Below are 27,659 nucleotides of genomic sequence, written 5' to 3'. Positions count from 1 at the left end.
CCTCTGGGTCTTCTTCAAAGAGACCCCACAGATGCTCCATGCTCTTCTTTTTCAGTTGCTAGCAGGAGGGATTTGGGTCTCAGTGGCCCTGTTTCTTTTGGTATGCAATTTGTTACTGATAATGAATTGCTGAAATAGAGATGCTGCAGTCCCCCACTGAGATGGAGCTCAGCTCAGTGCTCTTCTTGACTGAGGGAGGAACCTGAAATAGCCACTTTGGAGGGGCTTCTGCAGAGCCACAGGAACACCTGGAGCTCCATGAGCTTTGTCCTGAGTCCCTGAGAATCTATAGTAGTGTAGCTACACAGAGAACAGTTCTCTGCTCTCACACTCCAAGGAGGGCTATCAGGAATGTCCATCCTTAAAAGTTATATTGTGGGTGTGTTTTAAGATGTCCTGGACAACTACAAGAGAACCACAACATAGGCAGCAAGGAGGTTTTCTGTGTTGAAGCTGTTTATTATGTTAGATAAATACATTTGCAACTAGTTTGAGTTATTTCCTCTGAGTGAAGTTGCTGGTAGTATGGCACAATGATTAAAAAAGAACTAAACTAGCAGAGGCACTTGTTGCATGCAGCTGAAATTACTGCCAAGCCCAGCGATGCAGCCCCTGCAGAAACAGACCTTCCACTGGCCGTGAGTACGGATTTGCCGGTGGGGTTGGCACCGGACGCGAGCTGCAGTGATGCACCTTGGGTGGGAGGGTCCTGATTCCCAGGGCAAGGAGGATAATATGTCTGCTTTAGGCATGATGTTTAGTATTGCTTTTGGTTAAAGAGTAGTGAGGTTGTGTGACTGTAACCAGTGGTGAACGGTAGAAATTATAATGCATTTACTTATCTCTATAAAAACAATTGCATTGACTTTTACACAGTGATATATATATATGGATATGTAAACATTCATGAAGAACTTTTTTGTCATCTGAATGACTGGCTTGACAGGTTATGCCAGGAAGACAAGTGCATTTTTATTAGAAAATAAAGCTCCCCAGAGTGGTCTTTGCATTCGGATTTTCAGGAAAATCCATAAAACAGTTTGTCCAGCTGGACAAAGAGAGAAAAAAGTGGCAAACATTCTTGCAAACTAAATTTGTCAATTTGCTTCCCCAGCATTTGTAATCCTTCATTCTCACACAGGCTTTGCTGGGGACTCTGTGTTGCTGTCCCTGCTCTGCCAAGGACACGGCACATGACTGGCCCTGCTCTGTGTAGTTGGACAACCTGCTCAGAGGCTTGAACTTAAGCAACTGCAGAAGTCCTTAGCTGAACAGGAGCTTATCAGTGACACGTGACAATGCCAAAGAGTTCTGCATGCAGATAAGCACTGAGTGGAGCATTGGCACAGGGAGGTGTGAGGACGAGCTTTGCCCTTGCTCTGCATCAGCTGTGAGTGCAGGCAGGTGACCTGCAAACTGAATGTGCCAGTTTTTCTCGCCTGGAAATGAAGTTGTTTTGTTATTCTGCTTATTTTGTAAGTAGCCCCAATAGTATCAAAGTAGGATACAAGACTTAACAGCAAAAAAGGGGTTCTAAACTTTAGCTCAGGGAACAGAAGTGCTGCTCTTTGAGCTAGGGCATCCATTCCTATGGTACACATAGACCCATTCATGAAAAAGGGAGAACAGTGTGCTTGCTCCAAGTAGGATGACCATTAAAATTCATACCTTGAATACCTTACTGCTGACAAACTGGCTAGCAGAAACTGAGGCTATAAGTAACAGGCAGATGAGCAGTCTGCAGTGGGTAATGGAAGCAGTGGAGGACTCTTGCTAGAGGAAGTCAGAATTAAAGCCAATCTGCAAATCTTCTGCCTCCTGAATGGGATCTCCTACAACAGAGATCAGCAAAAATTGTGCTGTTCAAAAGATCCATGCAAAAATCTCCATATGCCTTATAGCCTGCTATTTTGGGACCTCTGTAATCATAGATCTGAGCACCTTACATCCTCAGAAATCAGTGGCATATGCAGCAAAGCCAGGTGCCATTTGGTATGGCTCAGAATACTGCAATCAAAGTGAGAGAGTAAATGGGAGTCTGGACAAATTACCTGCTTGGGGAGAACTTCCCTTGCTGTTTAATAATAACCAGATCTTTCCTGTTAGTTCCACCAGGAAGAGTTGCAAATAAGAACTATAATTCATGTATCTCTAAGGCTCTCCAAGTGCTTTCTGGTACTGAGACAAAATGATGTGAGACAAGATAATATTGTAGACTGAGACACACAAAGTAACTTGTGTGATCATCAAACAGATCTCTCAGGCCTAGAACAGTAAGTTACAAAGTCCATGTCCCAATTCCTTGCCACAACCTTTGCTTCCACCTTTCTCACCCACTGCGTGTTGCCTCGTGGGAAGAACCTGGAGGTCAGGTAGGGTGGTAAGGAAGAAGAGAAACAGTGAAATGCCCTTCCTGCCATTTTGTGTTTTCCAGTCTTGTCTGTTCACGATGCTTGCTGTGGTTGCAGTACCTGCCATGTATCACTTCCTTTCAATCCAACAGCTGAACATGTAATCACTAAAAAAACGCAGCTGTGAGGAAACCTTAGAATTTGAGGAACAGAGGACATGGGATTCTTGCAGTCCCCACTTTTCAAAGGTAAATAATAAATTTCCAGAGCTGACTGTGTTCACTTATGACTTCTTGCATAATGGTTTTCTTAAAGAAGTGAGAGAAGGAAATGTGCCTTACAAATTTGTGGGAAAAATCTTCTGTTGACGGTGCTCAATTTCTTCGAGGTAGAATGCATATTATTGTGTGTTATTGTAAATGTTATGCTGAGCAGTCTGAACAACAAAGCCACGAGCAATGTATCAATTAATGTCCTTGTCATTCTAGTCTTGTTTCATCCCACTGAAATACACCTGAAAAAAATATGGATGCAGTTGCATGTGGAATCACTCTTTGAAAATCATGAGTTCTATGTAGTTGGTACCAGCAGTGTCAAAGCTCTGCTCCATGGACTTCTTGTGGCTACCAAGCTCATAGTAAATGATCTGACTAATCCATGGATCATGGCAGAGGATATGCCTAGTTTTTGCATGAGTAGGATAGTGCAAGGTAGTGCTACAGGGTCTGCATTAGTCCAGTACCCCCTTGTTCTGAGTGCTCCTGCATTCTGATTACTGGAAATATGGCTGAAGTGGGGTAGGGAGTCTGTGCAGAACCAAGTAAGTGAAGAATAAATCTATTCCTATAACCCTGCTTGACTAGGGGTTCTTCAGCACTTCTACCAAGTGATGCTCTGGCACGCAAAATTGTAAAATTTGAGCGTTTTCTGAAACACAGCTCTAGTGACTGAGGAAAATATTTGAAGAAATCTATTTCAAAGAAAAGACAAAATGTTCTTGTTTCTTTTCATGGTATTGGTGGTTACCCTGGATTTGTGGGTGATACTGAGGGTGGGACAAACTGTGCTAGACCAAGAGTTATATTAGTAAAAGTCTGGAGAATCTTGTGCTACTTGACTTACAATGATAACTGTAAAATAAGGGTTGCTGCATAGTAGTAAACTGTGCTGCCAGAATGGCTTGCTGATATCTTGACCTGTTGAGCAAAAATCATTTACACTATGTGCTCTTAGAGATATTGTCACTGTCCTGCATATCTTAAAATGGCTATTTGTGTGTTAGCCTTCCCAATGGGAAAAAGCTTCCTGGACCCACAGCATTTTATGGCTCTGCCTGGTGAAGTCCTTTCAGTCATCCAGATGCTGCTCCTCCCATGTGGATGTTGGGATGGCACTGTAAGGGTCCATGATGACTTTTGCACAGCGAATAATCATCACAATCAGGAAGAGACAGAGGAAGACAAAACATGCTAATGTCAGTCCCTTGTCCACGTCAACATACACGGGCTCTGGGGTTGGTCCCTCCATTGCTTGTGCCGCTCTTCATCTGGGTTTATATTTACTCCTAACATCATCAACCACCTGCAAAACAAACATGGTATCAGGCACAAGTGGTTGCTGCCCCTGGATATGGGGAAACCTGTGGGTAGAACTGGAAACAGAAAACCTCTCTGATATATTATGTAATTTAGGTAGATAATATTGATTATAAAATAGATAATATTATATTTTTTCCAGGGAAATTACATTATTCGCAGTGAAATAAATCCACTGGAAATGTTATAGCTAAAGTATGAAGGCTGTGAGGAGAAGAAACCTCATCTCCATGTTAATTTAGCACACAAATGCTTCTTGCTAAAATATTAGACACTAAAATGAGATGTTAACAAAGGAAAGAGAAGCAGTGGTGAATAAACACTATCCACTTGAAATATCATCTCTTAAAAGAGGCACAGACACTGCTCTTGTCTCAGCATTTTCTAATCATAAAAATATTTCCATTCCTCTGCTAGTGTGAAAGATCAGACAAATGGCACAGCAGACTGTTTCTATCCCAATTTTCCTCTCTGTCCAAACATTCTCTGTCTCTTACTGGCACAAAGCAAAGTGAAAATTATGCATACTCATTTTCCATAATCTTTTAATTTCCAGTACTTACAGGTTCTTCAGGCAGTAGAAAATTTTTTAGGAGCAATATAATTTTTAAGAGGATGTTTTATCACCCAGAGAGGGACAGGTGATTAGAACAAGGATTATCTTATTCATGCAGATGTCTGCATAGCTGAGGCTCTTCTTGCCTCCTCACCTGAATCCGTAACTAAAATGGCTTCAGCTGTGGTTGAGACCCTTCTGCCTCTGCAAGTTTTCTTCCAGATAGTTCATTAGCTGGTAACATATATTGCTTTGCAGGGTGGTGCTGAACGAAGGGAATTGATGTGACTTACGGAATTCAGTTGGTGGCCAGCAATGGGAGAGACTTTCCCTGACATTCACCTTTGGCCACAGTGGGAGGTAGAAGTGTCCAGGGTTACAATGAAGAAAATGAGGAATATGGAATGCCTCTTAAAAGCAAACAAAACAACAAAGTCGCTCACATCAAATGCAATAATCTATCTGAGAACCAGTTCCTTCTTCATTTGGAGACAAGAGATTGGAATGAGAAAATATTGAGTCATATGAAGGATTGGATTAAACTTGGGTATCAAATGGCCCAGTTGCTCTCTGCCATTATGACATTAATGCTGTGAGGAAATCCCAGGCACAGGTTTTATCTACGCAGTCAAGTTTGCCTGGTTATGTTTCAATGAGCTGATGCTGCTGGCAGGGCTATTGCAGCAGTGGTTCACATCTGCCTGGAGCATGGTGTTCCTGCAGCATTGTCCAGTGCCAGCTGCCAGGGGGTGTCCCAGTGACTCCTGAATTCCTGGGCCCTGCAAATCTTCCTCAGGGTGAACTGAAGACCTTTCAGAATAAAAATTCACAGTTCTTTCCCTCTCTCACAATTTACTCCTTTTCAAGTTGTTTCCAGCCTCACAACCTCTTGGATCCCACAAGGCAAGTATTAATCAGCTGAGCTCTTGAGTCTATTTTAAGGACAAGAATGTCAGATTTTTTGAATTTCTTGAAAGCATAGAAATTACTGTGACAGCCAGTCCTGCAGCAGGGAGATAAAAGAAGCTGATGACACAAAGTGAATGAAACCAAGCAGACATCCCATGATCTTCTGTATTTGCCAGTCACATCCTTAGGAGTTCATAAAGAAATCACTGAGGAGTGGGGTCAGGCTTGTAATACTCACTGGGCCTGATCAGAGGTCTAATATTCTCAGAATACTCTGTTATCACTTATTTCACCAGCCAGGAAATCTTACACTGCAGTTTATAACTTCATTTGATGAGAAAAGGGTTCATCAGCAAGGCTTGAATATTTCATGAATACAAAAGAAAAATTGTTACCAAAACTACCAATGCAGCCCAGTCCTTTCCTGCAATGCTCTTGTGAAGGTCCAGCAAGGATGGATTTGATTTTTTTTCCCTTCTGACATTCTGGATATTGTACCATGTGGGGTTACTTCATTCTAAGTTACCTCCTGCAGAATATCAGAACTACCTGATAATTTCCATCAATACCAATCTTTGAGGGGAAACTGTATTTTCAATCAAATGTACTTTCTTTGAAAGGGTGAATAATTTACTTGGAAAATGATCAGAGGTTTCAAGTAGAGATCCATCCCTTGGAGATTTTTCTCTTCAAAATGACATCACACAGTCTCAGCCTTAGGGGATGTGCTGTGGAGGTGAGCAGAATGGTTTTGCTGTCAGTTTTTCTCAATCTTACTTGTAAAATCCATCAGTCCTGTTGAAATTAACTCTCACTCCAACTACAGACTGTTTGGCTTCATGTTTTGATCTTGTTGACTAGCATGGTTGATGTTGACAACATTGTGTATGTGGGGAAAGAAAAAAGAAATCAGCAGAAACAATTATAACGTTTCACACTTGAATGATCAAGCTTCTATGAATAGCTGAATTGTAGAAAATTACTTTTTTTCCAGCTTGACAGCACCGAGCTGTAGAATTGTATTTTCTTTAATTTCTTCAGGTTTGTTAAAAATATAATTTAGTCTAAACAAAGCCAAGAGATGAAGAAGGACAATCCCTGGTTCAAACTGTTAGGCAGTTTAGCAGTGCTGAATGTGTATTCTGCTGTAAACCCTGGGGTGTTTCAGTGCAGCCTCCTCCACCCTCTAACTCGTCTGAAAACAGATGGGTGACACAGGCAGGCTCACCCAGGAATGGAGCTGTGCTGGCTTGTGGTGGTCATGGAATTCAGTGCCAAAAATTACTCTGACCACTTCATCCTTGTGGGTTGCAGAGGGCCAGGGCCAGGAAGCAGTTGTGTCTCTTCAGAAAGGCTGGCATCATCTAGTTTTGATGCTCTGGTCCCCCTGGCTCATTTTTGTTTGAACATTTTTGAAGTCAGGAGATTTTGCAGTCTGGGTCAGGGATGTTGCCTGGGGATCAAGAACTTTGGTATCTCAATGAAGAATCCATCCTGAGCATTTGGCCTTTGCTGTTTGCTTGTTTCTCAGTGCTCTTTTCATGAAGGATTGTCACAGAAGAGAGGATATATTCCATTTTTATGACCTTATGTACACAAGCAGGCAGATGTTGTCATCCTCTTTAGTGGACCTGCTCTGTTACAGACTCTCTGTAAAGCTTGTGCTCATCAGTGTGCCTGAATTTTACAATCAGTCTTACGTGTGCAAGATACTTTAAAAGATATGGTTTTATTTTTTTTCAGACCTGACAGTGTTGGCACTGTCACTTTAAATATAAAGTAATTATGTGCCACATACATTGCAGAGAACTGGGTCCTATGCTGGTTAATGACATTTCATCTCAATCCATAGGACATATGAATAAACATTTCTTTTTTCCTTCTATACTCTTTTCCCAAAACAAGAGATTTACAGGGAGGGGAGGGAAGTGAAGGGAAATGATGTGATTTCATGTATGCAAGCAGATCCCTACCTTCCAGACCTGGGTAGGAAGCCTGTCACATCCCAGCATAGCAGCATTGTGGAGATAAAATCCTCACTGTAGTCATATTTCAGAAGTTTTTGTTAGTCACTGGGGCTTTCACAGCACTCGGGCTCCACTCAGGTTCGCCCCCACCCAGACCTGGAAGCAGTTCTCACCGGTGTGCTCTGAAAAAAAAATAATAATTGACAATTGCTCATCACGCAGGATGTGGGCGGAACGGGTTCGTTAAGCGGCTGGGAATCGCTCCAGCGACAGCCTGAGGCAATCGGATACAGTCATCCACAGGATGGATTTGTTTATCAGACATTCCCCAGAACAACACTTGTGATACAAAGAGCAATGTACAAGCCCAAAGTCATATCAATATTTCTTCTCAAACAAGCAAAAATCCCATTTTTAATTCATAGTAAGAGATTGACCAGGTCTGAATTGATACCACTCAGGAGTCTGCATATTTAGTTAAATTTTGGATTTCTTATATTTTTTCCTTTTAGTTTTCTTTTTTTTTTAAACATGGCAAGAATTTAAGTGAAATATTTTAGTTGCTTAAACAAAACTACTTGCTTTATATGAACTGATACACCAGAACTTCAAAACTTAATTATTTACATTTTTTTAAGTCTAGTTTGGGATAATAGTCTTTTTTTACATGCATACAAAATAATTTAAATCAGAAAAACTCTTGAAACTTGCTGGATGACAAACCTCTTTTTTTTTTTCCACATTGGTGTGAAAAGGAGTTCTAAGATGCAGGATGAGAAGGCTGAGAAGAACAAGCCAAATGATGACCCCAAATCCCTTGTGAGAGGACTCAGCAGGACAGAGTGTTGCTCAGGCGAGGGAGTTAACATGAATGGCCAAGTAGGAAGGTGAAGTGCTGCTTCAGGTCAGAATTCTATGTATTTGTCAGATGAAGTCACCTTCAATTTGAAGTTCAAATCTATAAAGGAATAGCCCAGACACTTAATCATACTCTAATATTCTTAACAATCTAGTTTCGATTAAAAACTCACTGCCTCTGAGCAAAAGAGTCAAATGCTGTAGATAGATATAGACAGATGAGCTTCTTGCTACATCCAGAGAGCAATAATTTGACCGTTATCTTAGTCTAAAAACTAATTGTCCTTTCATACTTACAATTCTCTCAGCAGAAAATCAATACTTCATTTCAGTAACCCTGTCTTCCTCTGAGCATGACTTCTGTGTACCTGTTTCACAATATCACACAGGCAGGTTTAATCTTTGTTTTTAACCCACTGTTTGCTTCTTTGTTTTGATTGTTGTTTTTTTTTTCTTTTTTCCCTTGCTCTACATATTGAGTTTAAATCTTTATGTTCAGTTTAATTTATGCAAACTCCTTTATTCAGTCTAGGCCTCTCTGTTATGGTCAAGAGACAAATAATCTTCCCTTCACAAACTTGCTTTTAGCGAGTTGTAAATCACTGGATGTCAGTATTCCCTCAGAAGACTAAAGAGATCATTTCCGAGTGCTCAAAAAGTTGAAAACAAATAAACACATAAATCAGTCTGGGGAAAGTTTTAAAAATTACTGTTGCACAAATGTTTCCTTCTTACATAGCCCCGTGGCAAGAATAACATTAATCTTCCTTGACAAAAAGATGTGACATACACTTAAAATAACTGTGGGCTGCTTATAATTTGAGAGCATCCTAAATCAAATAATCATTTCTCATTCACTTAAGGAGTATGTGAAATCACTTGTTAACAAAAGATAAGAAAAATAGATGGTTGTGCTTGGGAGCACGTTGCTGTTTAGAGCTATCGAGCAAACTGATGGACAGTTCTAATCTGGAGTGAAAAGTGCCTCCAGTCTCGCAAAATTCACCTTTTGTGGATAATCCTTGATTAAATTTTGCTGAAGTGAGAGCCTGAGAGCATCCTAGGAATCTTTCTCAGAGATTGGAAATTATAAAAAAATGGGGTAAGGATCAGTGATGGACCTTACGGAGTTGCTGGACACAATGGTGGGAAGTGCTAGGAATTAAGTAACATGTATTAGCTAAACAAGGGCAGGTTAGCCAGGAAGGACTTGTGACCTTGTCTTCGTACTGGTTGCCCTGCAATCCATAGGGGAGCAGGAGAAGAAAGGCCATCCAGTGCTCCCTCAGCCCCTGGCTTAGGGGTTTTATACACTTCCCCACTACTGTCCTTGGCTGGCCAGGATCTGAGCAGTGGATGGGCCAATAGCCCAGTTCATCCCTTGGGAAAGAAGCTCCGTGTCTCTTGGGCACGCTGCCGGAACAGTCTTTCAGTTCCCTGTATGTTTCTGCTGTGGTGTGAGAGCTGCAGGGTTTTTTTAAATGTGCTTCAACCCGTCCTCCTTGTCATATTGGCTTTCACTCAGGGGCTGTTTGGACCATTGTTTTATCCTTTAATAGATAATGCCAGCAAAAGGCAAAGCAATACCTGTGATATGCAAAGTTTAGATGAGCTTGAAAAGGAACATCTGTCTGCAGCAGGAGCATCCTTCATTGAAGGCTTATTTTGATAAGGGGGCTGAAGCTGCTTTCCTTATCGCTGCTGTGACGCACAGTGTGTGCATCCCCTTTCATCATAGTGAGTGGCAAATGTAAAGGAGTCTTAGAGAAACAAATGGATTTGTATTTTAAGCCAAGGCTTGTCAGGTCGTAATGGATATGATATAAACTCATTTCAATGGAGTATCTGCTTTTTAAACTCTCTGCTGTTTAAATCCTCTGGAAGGAGACAAACATGCCTGTTGTTCCTATCAGTTATTTTATAAATTAAACCAGGGCTGTTAGCCAGGAGAACTTTTAGCAGAGCAATGAAGAAACTTTTACTGCAGCAAAGCTGACTGAGAGGAAAAAAGAAAAACACTTTTTTCACTGCAGTTCTGAAAATTTTATTATTTTTTACAAAAACAAAAGGTCCACTTTGAGGTAGAACAGCAACTTTTTTTTTGCGTTAATATATCTACCTGCTGGTGGTGATGTCCAGTATTCTCTCACTTGCAGGATACTTCTCAGAAACGTGTTTTTTGCCCTTTCATCTTTAAAAAATATGAATGCCTGGATCAGATTAAGGCTGAATCAATGTTCTGACTTCTGAGAAAAAGTTTTTCTGGATGAAATATTACCAAAATAGTGGGGTTACACCTGTAGAACTGCCAAAAACATTGGCATGAAGAAATCACATAACCCTGCTTCATTTCCAAATCACTTATTTAACATTAAAATTTATATTTACACTAATGATGAAAAGTCCTAGTCAAGAAGGTATTAAATAAATAATTTTACGGCAAAACGGAAAAAAATAAAAGGTGCCAGGTGGCTTTACTGTTGCAGTAGTTGTAGATTTTGTGCATGCAGGTACTCATCAATCCATACTGATAACTAATTCATACATTTTTTTAATACAGACTTTTCTCAGGTATTTCAGAAATTCGTGGGGAGAGGTATTTGATCAATTAAACATAAGCAAAAGTAAAGCTCAAAGTGTGTTTTTGTTCAAAACAATCTGACCCAGGTTTTTACACAGGGCTCCCATCAAAGGCACTGCTTATGTCTTTTCCTTTTCCAAACCAGCTTAGTGCAAAAGGGAGAATGGATGTTTGTAGCTTGTGCTCATGCATGTAACTTACTGTGCTATTGCTCTGATTGTCTGTGGTGATCTAATCAGAGGTGTGATGCAGCTGAACTGCATCCTATCTTACACTGAAAAAAATCTTAGAGGAGTCTTAAAGACCAAACGAATAAGCTCTGAGATGTAGTAGGAATATGGACCTGACTGCAAAGCAGGGTGTGATGCTAAACGCTGTCAGCATCAGTTGCCAGGTCACGGGGCAAAAATGGACCTGCAGAAGGAACAGCCCCAGACACCAGAAATACTGTTGGGTAAGAATGAGAAACCCTTAGAAAACACTGGCAAAACCAGCCCTACTTAAACAGACTTCTCTCCTCACTGGTATGAGGAATTGGAAGGAAAGATAATTGAAGATCTGAAATTAAAAGGTCGGAGCCCCAGGTGATCTGAATGAGTTTGGATTAGGGCTGCTTTGTGCTGTGTGAGACACCCAGAGAAGCTCGCAGCTTCTCACCCTCTCCAGCTGGAAACCCAGAATTGTTGCAGCATATTAGCTAATTTTGGTTATAATTTGCCAACAAGAGAAGTAGAAATATCATTACTAGTTTTTCCCTGTTTTCTTTTCTCAAGAGAACAGTTTTTCTCTTGCTACTAAAAGAAGTGGGAGAAAGAAAATTGGCCTGTTTTCAGAGACACTGAGTGCCTCCAGCACCATCTGGAACCAGTGCAAGCAGCCAAACAGTTCAACATCACAGAAAATCTTCCCATTTTCAGACCACCCCAACTCCCTCCCTGTACAGCTCTGCACAGCTCTGCATGTGAATACAGCACAAAAGCTTCTTTCTGATGAGGATCCACTTGGCACCCACATAAACGGTTTTCCACTGTCTCCCAGCAGGGATGGATTGTATCTTCCTTCAGAGAGAGGACAGATTATTTTTATTACAAATGAACCAAAACCTTGAGTCAGGACATGCATTACATTTTCCATGACAGCATTGGCTGGAGTGAAGGATCCTGATAAGAATTTAAGGATAATTGAACTCTAGTCTATAGCTCTGTAGGTAGGTAACAAATACAGCAGCCTCCAAATTCAGTGTGTCACTGAGCAAGGCTGGGTGAAAGGATAAATAGCCTATTGCTCAGACGAGTGAGGATCAGTCAGGATCTTGAGTCTGAGTCCCATCTGTTCACAGTCTCTGTCTCTTTTCTTTCCCAGGATATGTGGTCAATATCAATTGTAGTAAATCAAATGTGTCCAAGACTGCTTTTTGGCATGAAGACTGGCTGGTAAAGAACAGCCCATGCTAATGGGGACAAACCTTTTTTTAGCGGGGTGCATTGTGATAAGACAAAGGATAATGGTTTTAAACTAAAACAAGGGTGATTTGGATTAGATATAAGGAAGAATTTTTTTTCAATGGGAGTGGTGAAACACTGGCACAGGTTACCCAGAGAGGTGGTGGATGCCCTGTCCCTGGAAACAATCAATGTCAGGTTGGATGAGGCTCTGAGCAACTTGATTTAGTTAAAGATGTCCTGACTCACTGCAAGGAGTTGGAACTAGATAATCTTCAAGACCTCTTCCAACTCAAACCATTCTGTTCGTCTATAAAATGCTGTTAAGCTTTACCTCTGTGACTGGTTGTTACATTATAATGTGGTTTATATAGAGGGATGACAAATTAAACTTGTAAATTTGAGTATCTTTTAGCTGCAGAGTGTATTTATGAGAAGTGCCAGATGGATGGGTGTAAAATATAGTTTGTGTTTAATCAAAGACAGGGAACGCTCTAATATGATCTCTGAGAATGGTGAAGCAATGGGCCACTTTCTTCCTGGGCATGGGTGGAATGAGATGGGGAGAACACAGGTTTAATGACCACCAGCACAGCCTGACATTGAGGACTATCCAAGTGAAGAGCCACACAATGATTCTTACCCTGGTTGTCATTCTCCTTTCTGGGTCATGCTCCCTGGATCTCCTTTAGGTGAAGTTCTCAGGCACCCATGCCTTCGGGGGCTGCTGCAGGCCAGGCTGTATGTAATGCAGCATCCCTGCAGCAGCTCTGATCGGTGCTAGTGATGGCTTTGGCCATGGCTTTTCTTGTGCTTGAGATTTTGGGAGTGATTAATGACTTTTCATTCCCTCCTTCCCCAAATCCCAGCCTGTATTAATGGTATTAACAAGTATAACCTACAGCCTGAGTGTTACCTGTGTTTGTACATGAGGGTTTTGGTTTTTTTCTGATCATGCTCTAAGTACATGTAGAGCCTTTTCATCACATCAAGAAAGGTCCTTTCCTCAGCTGGAAGCTCATTGACTTTTCTATAAAACTTGTAGTCAGAAACACTCTTTAATTAAGACTGTACTGAGAAGAGCTTTGATTCCAGACATGTATTACAGCGTGGTGTTGTTTTCTTTGTCACTGCAGCAGATTATTGGAAGTGTAGTCCTTGATTAAAAAGATTGTGTGCAATTACATTCCATCTCCACATCTTCAGCTAGATCAGTAGCTTGTCAGTGGGTCATTGGGAATCAGACTGCCAGAACCTCTATACATGTTCAATTTATAAAAGTCTGTTTTTGGCACAGCACCCGACAGTCCCAGACAGCCAATACCTTATTAATGCACCATTAGCCACCAGGAACATTTTTAAGTGAACCTAAAGTACAGGGAGCAACGAGGGCTTGCCTGGACTGACTCAGCAGTTTGGAAGGTCTTTTCTACCCTGCAGGGATCACACTGACTTCTGAATGTGCTCAGATGTCCCCATCCCTAGAGATTTTTAAACACAGATTGGACGTGGCGCTGGGTGCCATGATCTAGTAAATGAACTAGAGTTGGACCAAGGGTTGGACTCGATGATCTTGGAGGTCTTTTCCAACCCAATCGATTCTATGATTCTAATCCTCAATGCTGTTTTCCCCCTTGTAGCCACCCTTATTAGTTTGGTTTCTGACAGACTGGGATCACTGTGGTTGAAAGCAGGTCAACGTGCTGAGGAATAGGGAATTCTCTTTGGAGTAACTAAAATGATCAAAGGAATTCTTAGTCCCTTTATATGTGTCTGAAGAGGATAGGATTCTTCAGTTTGGAAAAAAGGTGGCTGAGGAATAATGTTTGAGCTACACAGAATCACAGATCAGGTGAATGGCAAAATCCATTCCTCCCAGTTTTAAAAAAAAATTCACCAGTTTCCAAAATAGGTAAACTGGGAGCATTCAATGGAACTATTAGATGATCAACTTGTACTAGAAGAAAGTACTTCTTTATTCAGCAGATAGTGACTTTCCAAAACTTACTGCCACAGGGGACCGGAGGCAGTCCCAGCAGGTTCTTTGAGTTGGGTGAGTTATGGACAACAGGTCCATACATAGACCCTGAAAGCACTATAGAGAGGTCTTCCCTATAACTTCCCTGATACAGCAGTTGTGAATGTTGAAGGATGGGCTGCCAGAAGTGGCCAGGCTTACATAGTGCCCCTAATAAGCATCCCCCCTTGGCAGTGCTGGGATGGACAGACCACTTATCTGACCCAACAACAGGTTTCATAAATTCTTATTTCTTGGATTGCTGTGGCTTTCCAACCAGCTCCTGGAAACTCTCCTTAAGAAAAGATATTTAAGGTCTGATCCAATTTCAGCTTCAATCTCTATTTGTATCTGTAAATAATACAGCTCTAATACTTTTAAAACCAGGCACTGATCTTTGCTTCTAGTTTAACACTGTCTCTTTATATTTACTGAATATATTTATATTCAGTACAATAATGAGATTGCTCAAAAGCTTTTTCATGCATGAAAGGAAACTAAACTCAAACAGCTCAGTCCCATGAATAATAAGGGGAATAGTGTCCCAGTGGGTCTCTGCCTGCCCCCTGACTGGTATTCCTTTATTGTCACAGGCTCATTTTATGTTCATGCTCTTGGAGGTTTAGTTAATTGCAAATGCAGGTGATGGAGAGCTGTCTTGCAGCACACTTGACTTTGGACCAGAAACAAATACACATCAAACAGATAGAAATTACATCCCCAAATCTGTGTGTGCTGAACAAGAGAGAATTACCTTTGAGCACCATCTCTCCAGACATGTAACTCGGTACAGATCATCCAGACAATAATGCAGGGAGGAAGATATGATGATACCATTAGGACTAACTAAATTTTCCTGCCTTACTTGGTGTATTTCTGTGTTAAGTTTTATATGAGGATAGGAACTAACAGGTCTGCAGTCATGCTTCAATACAGAATTAGCCTGTCTAAGGCAGATTTTTATATATGCCCAAATGCAGATCTGAAACTGTTTCGGGTTTTTTGCCTTTTTTTTTTTTTTTAATAAGTGTTCTTTCTTTCCCCTTGAACTGTTTTCTCTGCAAGGTCTTGACGGGCCTAGTGCTGAGCCTCATGGTACGGAAAGACTCCAGATCTCCCACAGGTTCAATGTGCTGGAGCTGAGTCTGGAGCATCTGGAAGGACAGGACACTCAGCTCAAATCAGACCTTGCTTTCTGCTGCTCAGCTGCAGTTCTGCCTAGTGCTGTTCCATCATTGCTGTGCTCAGAAGCTGTTCCTGCTCTTGTGCCAACAACAGTCAGACTTCTTAAAACAGGGTTTTGATGGAGGAGAGGGATAGTGAGGTGGCAGAAGGAGATTTATATTTCCATTGTGGTTAAACATATGCCTTCTTTTAGAAGGCAGACAAGGACAACTGATTTTCACTAGTTCTGCAGTGTTCCTGATTCATAGAAAAAGCAAAATCTCTGATCTCTCCACCACTGGTTTCAGTGGCTAGGGGAAAATGATTCCCTCTGAAAAAAACCCAAAGTTTTTCTTTTGGGTTGAGATGTCTATGTAGGTACAGCCTGGGTTGCACAGGTGTGTGAGATGCTCAGGTTTTGTGCAGTTGGAGCTAACACAGGTCACAGGGAATGTCTGGCAGGACAAGGCAAGGAGTCATGTTTTACTTCAAGTTGGCTATTTAGAGCAGGATTGTTCAAGTTACCTATAACAGCCAAGCACAGACCTCAATTTTAGCTGAGTTTAAGAGTTAACACTTTCATAGGAAGGCAAATAAAATCATATGACCTATTATTCTGAACAAGCTGAAACTAATTAACAAAGAGTAATACATAAAGAAAAGATACAAGGAAAGCTCCTTCACCAGCAGAAACCTCCACACTGCCTCACAGTCCTAAGTCAGCTCTGTGACCGACAGTGCTGTGCCTTCTCTTTGTCTGCTCTACAAACTAAACTTTGCAAACGGAGATTTCTTCAAGATCTCTATCCATGTACAGTGACTGCATCTGCAGCTCTGACAGGGGGCAGCAATGGAAAGTAGCCTGAGACTGCTAGAAAATTTAGTTCTTGTAAATATGCCAAGCCTCAGAGTCCGAAGGACATGCATTAGCTGGTGGCTAATGAAGATGGAGTGTGGGAAGGAGGCTGGAGAGCCTGCTCACAAACAGCCTGATGCATGCCATGTTACCAAGGTCAGCAACCCTGTGGTGACACCCGCAGTAAATAATGGGGCTTGTGTGGGAGAGCTGCCTCAGGCACCCTTCCTGGGCTGAATGAACATTGCAACTGCAAACCACTGGAAAGCAGTGAGATGTACAGCACTAAGGTGAAAAATAGCACTTCATGAGCATGCTAAAATACAGTCTGCCCATGGCTGAGTAGCTCTCTTTGAATGACTTTTCCCTAGCAGAGAATAATGTCTGGCTTGTATTTACTTGACTGCGAGCACCCTTGAACTAAATTAGTTTTGTAAACATTGGACTGGCAGTGGGAGGGTTGATTTCTAGAGAAATTATTTTAATAATAAAATGCCTCATAAAAATTGCATTGACTGCAAGCAGGCAGACTGCGGGCTGCAAGAATTTTCTGATTGCTTTGCCTTAACCCAGTGTTTTGGGGCTAACCAAAACAAGAACGTCATCATCTCTGTGGTAAATATCCCCCATGAGCAGGAAAATCAAGGACAGCATTATTCACATGGACATTTGGTGGGTGAGCGCTGAGGAGAGGGAGACCAAATGTCTCACAGAGTGAGTAAGGTTTGTGCTTCAAGATATCTATATGAAATCAGTGGGCTGTATAGACTGGCAGCCTACACTTGGCATTTCCCATATTGTGCAGTGATGTGAGAAGCACAAACTTTGGCCCTCCTCCCCCTCAACTTTTTTTATTCCACACACTGAGTCACTACTGACTATGCAGAGAAAAAGACAGTGGAGTTTGTGCGTTGCTGGGTGGGTCCATTATCTAAAGGTACCACACCAACATCTTCCAAGACCTCCATAAAATCAGGTCTGAGTGATAAACAGTCTCAGGAAATCCTGCTGAACTTTCTCTCTGAGGAAAACCTTACTGCCAGAAAGGATGCTCTGACGGGAACACTGCATTCCCAAGCCAAATTGCCCTTGGCATCACCTCCCCTTCTCTGCCAGCTAATAAACCCCTAATTTTCTCAAAGGGAAGTCCAAGCATAGTTTTGACTTTGAAAAATAAGTGCCAGAAATTACCTGGTGTTTGATATGGCCACTTCTTTGATATGCAATATTTAATAGGAAATGTTTAAAAATTATAGTAGCAGCATAAAAACCTACACTTGACCACAAAGAATGGTGTGCAAATTATTCCTTTGGCATCTTCTGTAGGTATAATTTAAAGTAAGTCTTCCAGTAGTCTTAAATCCTGATAGACTTCTTGTCCTAACTCAAAACTTCTCTTAAGCTTATGAAGTAGTTTCCTGAATGCTGTACTGGGGTGGGTTGGTTTGTGTTTTTCTTTACCTACTGCACTGGATACCACATAAAGAATTTGCCAGGTTTCTTGTGAATATGACCTTGAAACTATATTAGCAATCTGACCATGAAATGTAGCCAGCCTATGCATATCTGTCCATCAAATGACACTGTAAGTGCCATGGTTAGGAATAAGTGCAGATCTGCTTTAGGGAAACTGGGGGCATCCTTACTACTTATCACTCTGGTACATGGACCTGCCAGTTTATGCTGCAGGGACTCCCCACCATTCTCTTCTATTTCAGATCTTTTGACAGAGCTAATTATGGTAGCAAGTGACTTGCATCAAGGACATTCAGGGAACACGAACGTTTAAGGGTTTGGGAGTTCTTGTGCATTGTCCTGAATTTCAGATGCAGTTTTCCTGTTGCTGAAATGCACCTGACTTCAGTGACTGGAATGTCTTCATACGTAATTTCAAAGCATTAACTTAATTTGTCCTACCTGCAAATTTTGCTGCTTCCAGTGAAAGTGTGATGGTTTGCTATTTACATATGTTTGGGAAAACTCATTCATTATATAGTCACCATTTTTACTTTACCACTAGTCTGTTGGATAACCAATAGTCCCAGAGATATGCTCTGTTACAGACAGGGACTCTATTATTTTTTTTTTCAAACAACATTGCTTTTCTAACCCTAAAAACAGCCTGGGAACTGGATCGACATTCTTTTCTACCTCATGAATCACCATCCTGGGAATGATTCCGCACTGGAACTTGGAACAGCCTAATAATTCAGGAGCCAGGAGACATCCAAGCTTCCCCACACACCTTGGCCTTACATATGGTGTTGCTGCATTGCTACTGGATATAAAAAGCCTACAGGATCTGTTTCAGTCAGGAAGCAGCTGGAACTGTAAATGCAGATGAGAAGTAGACGGAATTCACTCGTGTAAAACGAGGTCAATAGAAAACGAACGTTATTTTCCTGTCTATAATTGCATTTTAAGTACATAATGACTAGACGATGGTAACTATGTGCTAAAGGGTCCAACTGTTCAATTGATTAAAATAGCTTTTGAAGGCTGTTCTGTTATGGATTTAATGCAACATGGTGTTATACCATTGCATCAGGATGGATTTGCAGTTAACTATGCGTCTCTTCTCTCGGTCAGGCAGCTTTGAATTAACATGGTTTTACACAATTCAGATAGTATCACTTGGTACTGACAGTCACCTCCCTCTGTCCCACTGACCTCAGTAGCAGGGCCATTGCAATATACCAGCACCAAAACACTGCTGGCCCCCATGTGAGCTGATGGAGCCTTTTCTAGTGGTTAAAGTTCAGCTGCTAGAAAGAAGCAGAGGTTACAGGTCAGATATGCCAAGCTGGGAATGTTGTGCTGCTCTTTTCTGTATTTCTTTCCCTCTATCCCAATCCCAAATCTCTAGTATGAAAATCTGTGTTGGTTCATCTTGGTAAAAAGTGTTAAGAGACTTCCCCCTTGATAACCCAGAGCAGGTCTGGGAGTGGGCACAGGGTCAGCCACACCAGCAAACTGCAGGAAAGGGATGGATGGTTTGGGATGGACAGGTGGAAATAATCACTTATCCTCAGGGATGAGGGTGACCATGTCTGTCTGTCCTGGTAAATAGCACACTGAATTATAGAAGAGTGGCAAGATGGGAATTGAGTTTCTGCTCTGTGGGATCTTCAGACCTGGGACTCCATCTGTTCTGGGTTTATAATTCATGTCTCAGAGATGGGGTAAAAAAAGGTATTTTCCTTGTAAGATGAGATAGGAAGATCAAGAGTCTCTTTTCTCCCTCTGTGCATGGAAGATACTAGGAAAAGGAGTTTTCTGTAGAGTCCCAGAATGAAAACATTACTTATCCTACCCTTGTCTAGAATGAAGGCTTTTGTTCTCCAGCCAGAGAATGAGGAGTGCACTTTTGAAGTGTCTTGAAGTTGGCTGCAGTACAGGTTGCTCAATATGAATTAAAAAAAATTAATAACAGCATAATCACCATGGCAATACCAGCTCAGAGTTTTATCCCACCTTCTTTAAACAGACTAAATAAGTCACTGACTTAATAATTTTTCATGAAGTAACATGGCAACTGCTCCAGTTCACTGGCACTCATGCAGACAGTAGAGTCCTGGCAGAACTTGAACACTCACATTTGAAAAGGGAGCATCTCTGGGTTTTGTCTGATAATTGCAGAGCCTTAAATCACACAACCCATCTGGCTCTGGGCTGTCTCAGCTGTGTCTTATGTTAACCTGTTGTCAAAACAAATTTGATTTGCAAATATACAAGAGCCAGGCTGATATTTTAATTTTAGATCGCTTATCTAAATGCAATTTTCACATAAGGATTTAAGCACATGCCTGACTTAGGTCCTTAGGGCAGCCCTGAGAACAACGCACTAAGGACAAAATATATAATTGCATTTAGGTTCCTAAATTCTCATTGACTTGAATAAGAACAGGAGTTCCTAGGAAGGGCTGAAGAACCAATCCATTCCTATACCTTTGAATTTTAACCTAAGTCCAGCTAATGCTGTCAGATATCAATTTGTGCTCTAAGTATGTGCTTGGTTTACTGGATAGAATAGCCTGGACACTGCAGTCTCTGAACTAGATATGCTACTTCTCCTCCCAGTCTCCACCTCTATTATTGAGTGTAAAGGCAGAAAATTGAAGCATTGCTAATTACAAGTAGGAAGGAACTTTTAAACTCTAAAAAGTAGTGCATTTACCTGAAATCCTCCTTGGAATTCAGATTGCTTCCTGATATCTCAAGAAACAGTAACTGTCTTTCCTGTAGGTCAATGTGTATGAATTAATCTAAATCCATGTGATAAATGATATGGGATTGAGCTGGAAAAAAAAATCATAAATTTATGCTGACCAGGCATATTAAAAAAAAAAGGCTTAAAATAACTTGCTTAGTAAATGAATACAAAGCCTTTGACATCATAGGTGCTTCAGACTAACATCCACACAGCTGGTACAATGGAAGTTTGTCATCCTGACTATTAAATGGAAGGAAGGTCAGAGGAATTAATTAAGCAAATATATAGCAAACCTGACCTAGCAGTCATTAGAGACTCAAATCAATGGGTATTTGTCTTCCAGGACAAAACCATTGTTGCTCACAGAAACATTAAAGAATTGTGGACATGGACCAAGTTGATAGAAATCTATTTTGAAAGGCTTTTCTTCCTAGCACAGGACCTTTTCAAGAGCATTTAACTGAACTTTTCCATTTTGGAACTGAGTGGTAAATCCTATCCCACAGTGACTGAAACCACAGCCTCATATAACACCTTCTGTAGTATTTGCCCTAAACAAGAGCCTGTCTGTCAATGCCTGAGCTTATTATTATGAAAGCCACAGTTCATGTACCAAAAAGAGAACTCCCTGTGACGAGCCTTTAGTCAGAGTTGTAACAAGTTCCATTTTAAGTTTCAAATTGCAGTGATGTTAGTAAATGATAAAACCAGCCTTAGCTCCTGGAATGTGCTGAAGTTCATGAACAGCAGTTCTGTCACTGTCAGAACAAGAACACAGCACAGGCCAGGCCTCTGGGAAACATCCTCTGTGTACCTGGAGCTCCATATTCTTATTTTGGAAGACATGCAGTAAATAACATCAATACCAATGGACTTGCATTTTCATTTTCAGCCTTATTTTGCATCTTGGTGAGATGTTACTGCCAGTTTCAATCATGTAGGATCGTGTCTAGTGTCTCTGAACCCTTTTTAAGAATGGTAGCACTCACCTCCAGGTTGCTTTTATTGCTCATTCTATCACAGGCTGCTCTTAGGTCAATGAATGATTTCTCTGTGTATTTAACAGGAGACAACATTGAGAACTGCTGTTAGGTGTTTCGAGTGCTAATCTCTTAAGAGCTATTTAGCTTTCAAATTCATTCGCTTGTACTCTAAATGGTCACAGGACTCTAGTTGTAGTTATAGTTCACCAAATGCTGGACTTGGTGACAATAATACAATCTGGGAGTGTTTCACTGGAAGCACTGAGCAGTAACTGGGAGTAAAACTTCTCCCTGGCTGATGTGGTTCAGCTGTAGATACATAAGCACTGTGTGCCTTGGTACATTCCCTGGGTGTTCTGCTTCAGTGGTTCACTTCCCATTATTTTGATTTATTTTTTTTTTCTGGCATAAACTTAATTTAAGACAGGGCTATGGCAAACTTGATAACCTCAAAGAATTATTTGGGACACGGTGATCTAGGCATAATTCTGTCCTCATTTATCCCCATAAACAACTAAGTCCATAAATCACCTTCCATCTGCTTTGGCATGGAGTGGCACTCAGGAAAATGCTATGCAGAGCTCTCCATCATGCAAATGTAGGCTGGGACCCTGTGGCCAGTTAAGCCAGCAGTATGAAGACTTGCTTCCAAACAGTAAGCAAAGAAACCCACAGGAATAAACCATGATTCCTCCATCCTTTCTTAATTTTTTTCTGTGTATATGAAAAAGAACCCCAAACAAACCAAATTACACAAAACAACACACACACATAGTACAGCATCTATCTATTGATCTGCCTTTACCTTAAAAACATCCTTTTCCTCATTTGACACCCTCTGAGGATGGTGAATTTTATGAATCCTGTTTCAAAATATGGGAGAACTGAGCTGTATATAATGTCATTTTTGTGTTTTTTATTTCTGGTGGGAGGGGGAGAGTGGTTTAAGAGGAAAATCTTGACTCTTAGTACCTAAGTGATTCTCCAGTCTGTCTGGAAATGCACACTCAGAAACTTGACTACAGACTATAATATTTACCTGCTAATGCAGCAAATTAGGGGAGCAAAGTGTTGTACTGCTACAATTTGAATGCTTTGGAAATGCTGAGACAAAGTAAAATACTTTGATATCATGTAATGAATAATAAATGTATTTATTATTGCTATGCCACTCAAGCAGGGAAAACAACATCAGCTTGTATGGAAATATGTCAGCAACTGCTATGCAGCAAACAGAAGTTGATTGTATACAAATCTTTCCTGTGGCTGGTGTAGAAGTATTTTCTTGGTTGTCCTTTGTTCATCATTCCTTCCCCTTTGCAAAGGAGAATTGTGGTTTTCCCTCTTTGCATGCACTTGCACTTCCTTGCCTTTTTTAGTTCCAGCAACTGAATAATTTCTTCATCCTCTTTTTTTGTTACCTCATGAAAAAGTGCTTTTATTCCTTCACAAATTCCTTTTCTAAACACCAGCCAGCAAGGACTTTATGGAGCAGTGATTTTCACAGCACCCTTTCAATGTCCCTGTAGTTCTGCTGTACAAGCAAATGCAGCATATTTTTGAGAAGGATAGAAAGTAAATGACTCCAAGTTTTCTGCCCATGCTAGTGTTTTAAACATAGCTTCTCAGGAAGTAACTGAAATCTAAAAATATATTAAGAAATATATAGAGAGAATTATCTTTGCTATTTTGATGTTGTTGTTACTCATTCAAACACATTGTCACCTCCCTAATGTGTTTTTTACAAGGAAAAAAGAAGTGCTAATACAACCAGAAGAAACTGTAAGAATACAAATCAGGATTTTTTGCCAAGAAAATCTGTTTAGAAATAGAATTTATGCTTTGGATTTAGTTCTTCAAATCAGGGCAAACTCACTAAGATAATCTTACGACGAGATCAGGTGCGGGGGGGGGGGGGGGAACAAACAGAAGAAGCAATAGTTAGCCCAGGTTATATGAGGAAAGTAAAAATATTGTAGAAACTTGACCGTCCTGCTCCTTTTTACCCTGGCATAAGCTGAAGTTACAGCATTTACTGATTTTTTTTTTTTATTTCATGATAATACAAATATGGGAGTTCCTGTTTAGGAAAGCTCAGATCTGATTCCACTTATGTTAGCAAGTAGTGGGTCAGACCTTGCTTTCCTCACCCCTACATGTTTGGTCTTCTAATTTTATTCCTTATTTTAAAATTCTCTTTGATTTGGCTTTCAAGGTGAGGAACATGCTCAAAACAGCAGCAGTGACATGGCACTGACAGGCACTTTGGAGGATGGCACAGCCATCTGAGGCCTTGTTTGCAGCTGCTCCTTCTTTCTCATCTCTCTTACAGCAGCATTTTGCAAAAATCTATTATTTTAGACAGAAATACTTTAATAATGTAGGGAAAACAAAAGTTTAGAATAGAAAGCTGTTGTTTGCTGCTATGAATTAAGGTGGGAGTTTAAATAATAGATCATGCACAGGAAAGGTTGAAAATTAATCACTCAAAAATTCTGAAGGAATAACCATTCTTATTTCCCCCTGTTGGTTAGTACTCTGTTTTATGGCTTAACGTGCTCTAAAAAATGCTGACTTTCTCTATGCTATAGAACTTCCAAATATTTCAGAAAAGTGCTATTGGGCAGTTGCGTAATAAAATGAATGTCTGCTTGCAATCGTATATCCTGCTGCTGTCCAAAGATGCTCTTCTCTCAGGACACCCAGTGGATTTAATAGAGCTGGGGAAGAAATTTTTCTTTTCCCGATCAGTCTTCTCACATTTTCCAGACATTCAATAAGTGAGATTGAACCACATGATGAAGAAGGGAAAGAACAAGGAAAATGTTGTAACCAAGGAGCTAGGACTCTAATTTTGTGCTGTAGAAGAATTCCTTCCAAGAAAGCCCCTTCCTCCCTGAGGAACAGGACACTTTGGTGGCGCTGCTCTAACTCCAGGGTGAGGCCATCCTGGTTTTCTTGAAGAAAACATATTTGAAATACCATATCAACTGTACTTGGTTACTGGCCATGATCTTTGCACAAAGAAAGAGAGATGGCAAAGTCCTTTGGGAGGTTCCTGAAGCTTCTTTGCCTCTTCCCACTCCCCCCCCCCCCCCCCATTTCTGAGAGGGAGTTAACATGGAATTACCTGTTGTGTGATTTTTCAGTTAGGGTTTTGTAACATAGTCTCCCTTGCACTTGAAAAGATGCTTTAAGCTGATGCTGAGCCATTTTGAGGAGCTCTCTGTGCCCCCAGACAGGGCCACTTGGCCCATCTCAAATCTTTTGGCTTCACTGCCCTGGACATGCACAGACTCTGCATCCTCCAGACATGCAGTTCCCATGCTTGCCACTGATTCATGTCCAGGATCAACTTAGAACAGGCCTAACAGTGGTGTAAAGTATTTTATGTATCATGAATGTAGTATGAGCAGAGGTAACTTGCGAGTGGAGGAAGAAAGAAGGTGTTGAAAGAAACAGGATCTTTCAAAAAGGAATAAAAAGTAGTTGGTGAGGCAGCACAGATTCCCGTTGTTTATTGTTTTTTCTCTCTTTGAAGGGTGCCTCGCTCCATTGCCTCATGTTGTGTTTACTATTGTGTAGCTTAAATTGTCAGTTAAGTTACCTCTCAATTTAGCCAAAGGTTTTAATGTAGGAACATAAAGAGATTACAGGAACAAATTGTCAGGAGAAAAGAAAGCTAAAGACAACGGTTCTGATCCTTACACAAATAGGGAAACAAGACTTTCTTTACACAGACTATCCCAATTTTACCAAATCCAACAGATAAAATTCTGCTGAAGTGCCAGAGTTACTTCCTTCTCTGATAGTAATTTTTAAAAACTGCTGCAGGAATGAATGTTTTGCAAATGCATGCTTAGGATATAAATAGTTGTCCACATGTAATTAAGAAAATACAATATTTTCTTCCTGGGAGATGGAAAATCACTTGGAAAATTCTTATGCACTGTGTCCAAAATATCAGCAAAGCATTTCTACACTTCAGTGTCCCAAGGCAATGTTCTGAGAATGATGCCAACCATCATTGATTTCCATTTCAGAATGATTCCTTAAAAAAAGTGTTTCAATTTGAACAACAAAAACCAGGCAAAAATTATTCCCTTTCTCAACATTCCCATGCTCATTCTCTGACAACTACCCACATAAAACCTTTATCTTTGGTGGGTGAGTATTATGGCATGTAGAAAAACACAAGTTAGTACAAAAATGGTGGGGTGAATTTTTTGCATGTGTGTGTTTTCTGACAGCCTCTAACACTTCCTTACCCACATGGGCTGTCATTTAAGCACCACTTAAGTTCCACTTAAGCCCTACACCTGAGAAGGGTGGGCTTCAAGACCACTACAAGTTCAGCTGGCTCAGTTAGACCTGGGATTACCCCCCTGTGACATTAAAATGTCAATAATGTATGCACCGACCTTGCCAAATCTCTCCCTGTCCTCTGCTTAGAAAGCATTGACTCCACAAAACCTCCTTTTAGATGCCAAAGTCATTTATTTCAATTCCTGTGCTGGACTTGACTTCCCAACAGACTCCACAGCAGTTTGCTACAGCACTTGCTTCCAGCTGGCCAAGCTTTGAAGTGCACTGGAAAGGATCATGTTTCCTGGAGATAAAAAGTTTCTCTTTACTTCATTCACCTGGAAAAGTGGCTTTCAAAGCTGTGTTAGAGCCATTTCCAGCAAAGTTCATGTTGATGTGTTTCAGTTATTACTACTGCATAACACATAACATGGCCATAACTGCAGATAGGATAGGGAACTTTTTATTAGTATTATTTCCAGTTTGCTAGGGTTATGTTTTCAAGACAGTAAGCAACCAAAGTTGTGTATCTTTAGAAGTTACCTCTTGTCAGCTGAGACATAGTAATAGACTGCTTATGAGCTCTCATTCCATCTCAGAAAACCAAATAAGTTTAAATCACTAAATCACAGAGTTCATAAAAAAGCTCAGCCAAGGTTGGTTGCACCTGTGGTTCCCTTACACAGCCAGTCTGTCACATTCAGTTTTAAACTAATTCCTGTGATTTTAACTAAGAAGAATTCAGTGTGGTTCTCTGTTGCCAAACTGCCCAGTGAAGTCACTGGAGCATATAGAAATGGGTTTGAGGGTGGCGTGTTTACATACACACTTAAATACATGGGGCCACGTTGCTATGATAGCAATGGTACCTCTAGTGCAGATAAATGGTGAGCCTGATCCTTCATCCTTGCAAGTGATGTGGAGGCTGATGAGTTTCACCTACCACACATACAGCATGTCCAGACATTGGAAACCCAGGGAAGTATCACAGGACAGGTTATACATGGACACTTCAGTATTAACTACAAGAAAAAAAAAGCCTAGCAGGCAGTTGAGATGTTTTCTTATGAAAGGTGACTACTTAAACACCACCTGTAAATATTACACCACTTTTAAAGCAAGATACCAGCTGCAGGGGAACCTGAAGAAAGCTGTTCTGTTGAGTCAGATAGCAGGTTTGAGTGCAATCCCTGCTGCATTTAATTTGTGCTTTCCTTGCCCGCGGGCAGGAGGAGGGAGCACTGGTCATAAGGTCTTATTGCTTCAGGTCTACAAATGCAAGGAAGGAAGCTCAGAGTGTTAAAACCAAAAACAAGGAATAGAAAAGCTCTGAGTGTTCTTTCATGATGAACAGTCTATTCCTTTCATTATGTGGACAAATGCCACCAAAAAAAATTGTGTAGTCTGTGGGCTGCAGCGGCTTTCAAGTCCTTAGTAGCCTGCTTAGTGGGCAGGTGGTGGAAACCCCAAGGATGAACCCTAATGTTTGCTTCTGTATTTACATGCACACAACTATATATTCAATACCCTCTCTGTATTTTACTGTTATTCAGCCTCTTACTCTTCAGTGAAGGTGTCTGTATGAATTGTGCTTCCTAATAACCAGAGAGTGTCCTTTTAAATCAGCTGTGGTGTCATGGGGTGGTTTTGGAGATGGATACTGATATCAGCCATTCCCTGACTGGTTGCTGCACAAGTCTGTCCAGGAGGCTCGAAATGAAGCTGTGTATGAACATTGCCCTTCCCTTGGCTGCTTGTTGAATTGCTCAGCTGCTTCAACAAGCCAGACAGGTGTATTCATCTGGGACTCATTCAGGTGCCACTCTGCTTTTCTCTTAGATAAAAGACCAAAAATACTTTAG

At 40.9% G+C, this 27,659-nt stretch overlaps 1 protein-coding gene across 1 annotated transcript in view; it reads right to left on the bottom strand.

The window, feature by feature from the left end:
* Window positions 1–3,098: 3,098 nt before the first annotated feature.
* CTXND1 (cortexin domain containing 1) overlaps window positions 3,099–27,659 on the bottom strand; it is a 31,258-nt gene continuing 6,697 nt past the window's right edge. Inside the window, exons 2-3 of the mRNA XM_071568552.1 lie at window positions 7,385–7,560; window positions 3,099–3,932 (exon numbers count right to left, since the gene is read on the bottom strand). Of these exons, the coding sequence (XP_071424653.1) occupies window positions 3,699–3,878 (180 nt within the window). The 5' untranslated portion in view covers window positions 3,879–3,932; window positions 7,385–7,560 and the 3' untranslated portion in view covers window positions 3,099–3,698. The remainder of the gene's footprint in view (window positions 3,933–7,384; window positions 7,561–27,659) is intronic.

This window comes from Pithys albifrons, chromosome 13 (assembly GCF_047495875.1).
Source record: "Pithys albifrons albifrons isolate INPA30051 chromosome 13, PitAlb_v1, whole genome shotgun sequence".
NCBI lineage: Eukaryota > Metazoa > Chordata > Aves > Passeriformes > Thamnophilidae > Pithys > Pithys albifrons.
This window is presented reverse-complemented; position numbering and strand designations above follow the sequence as displayed.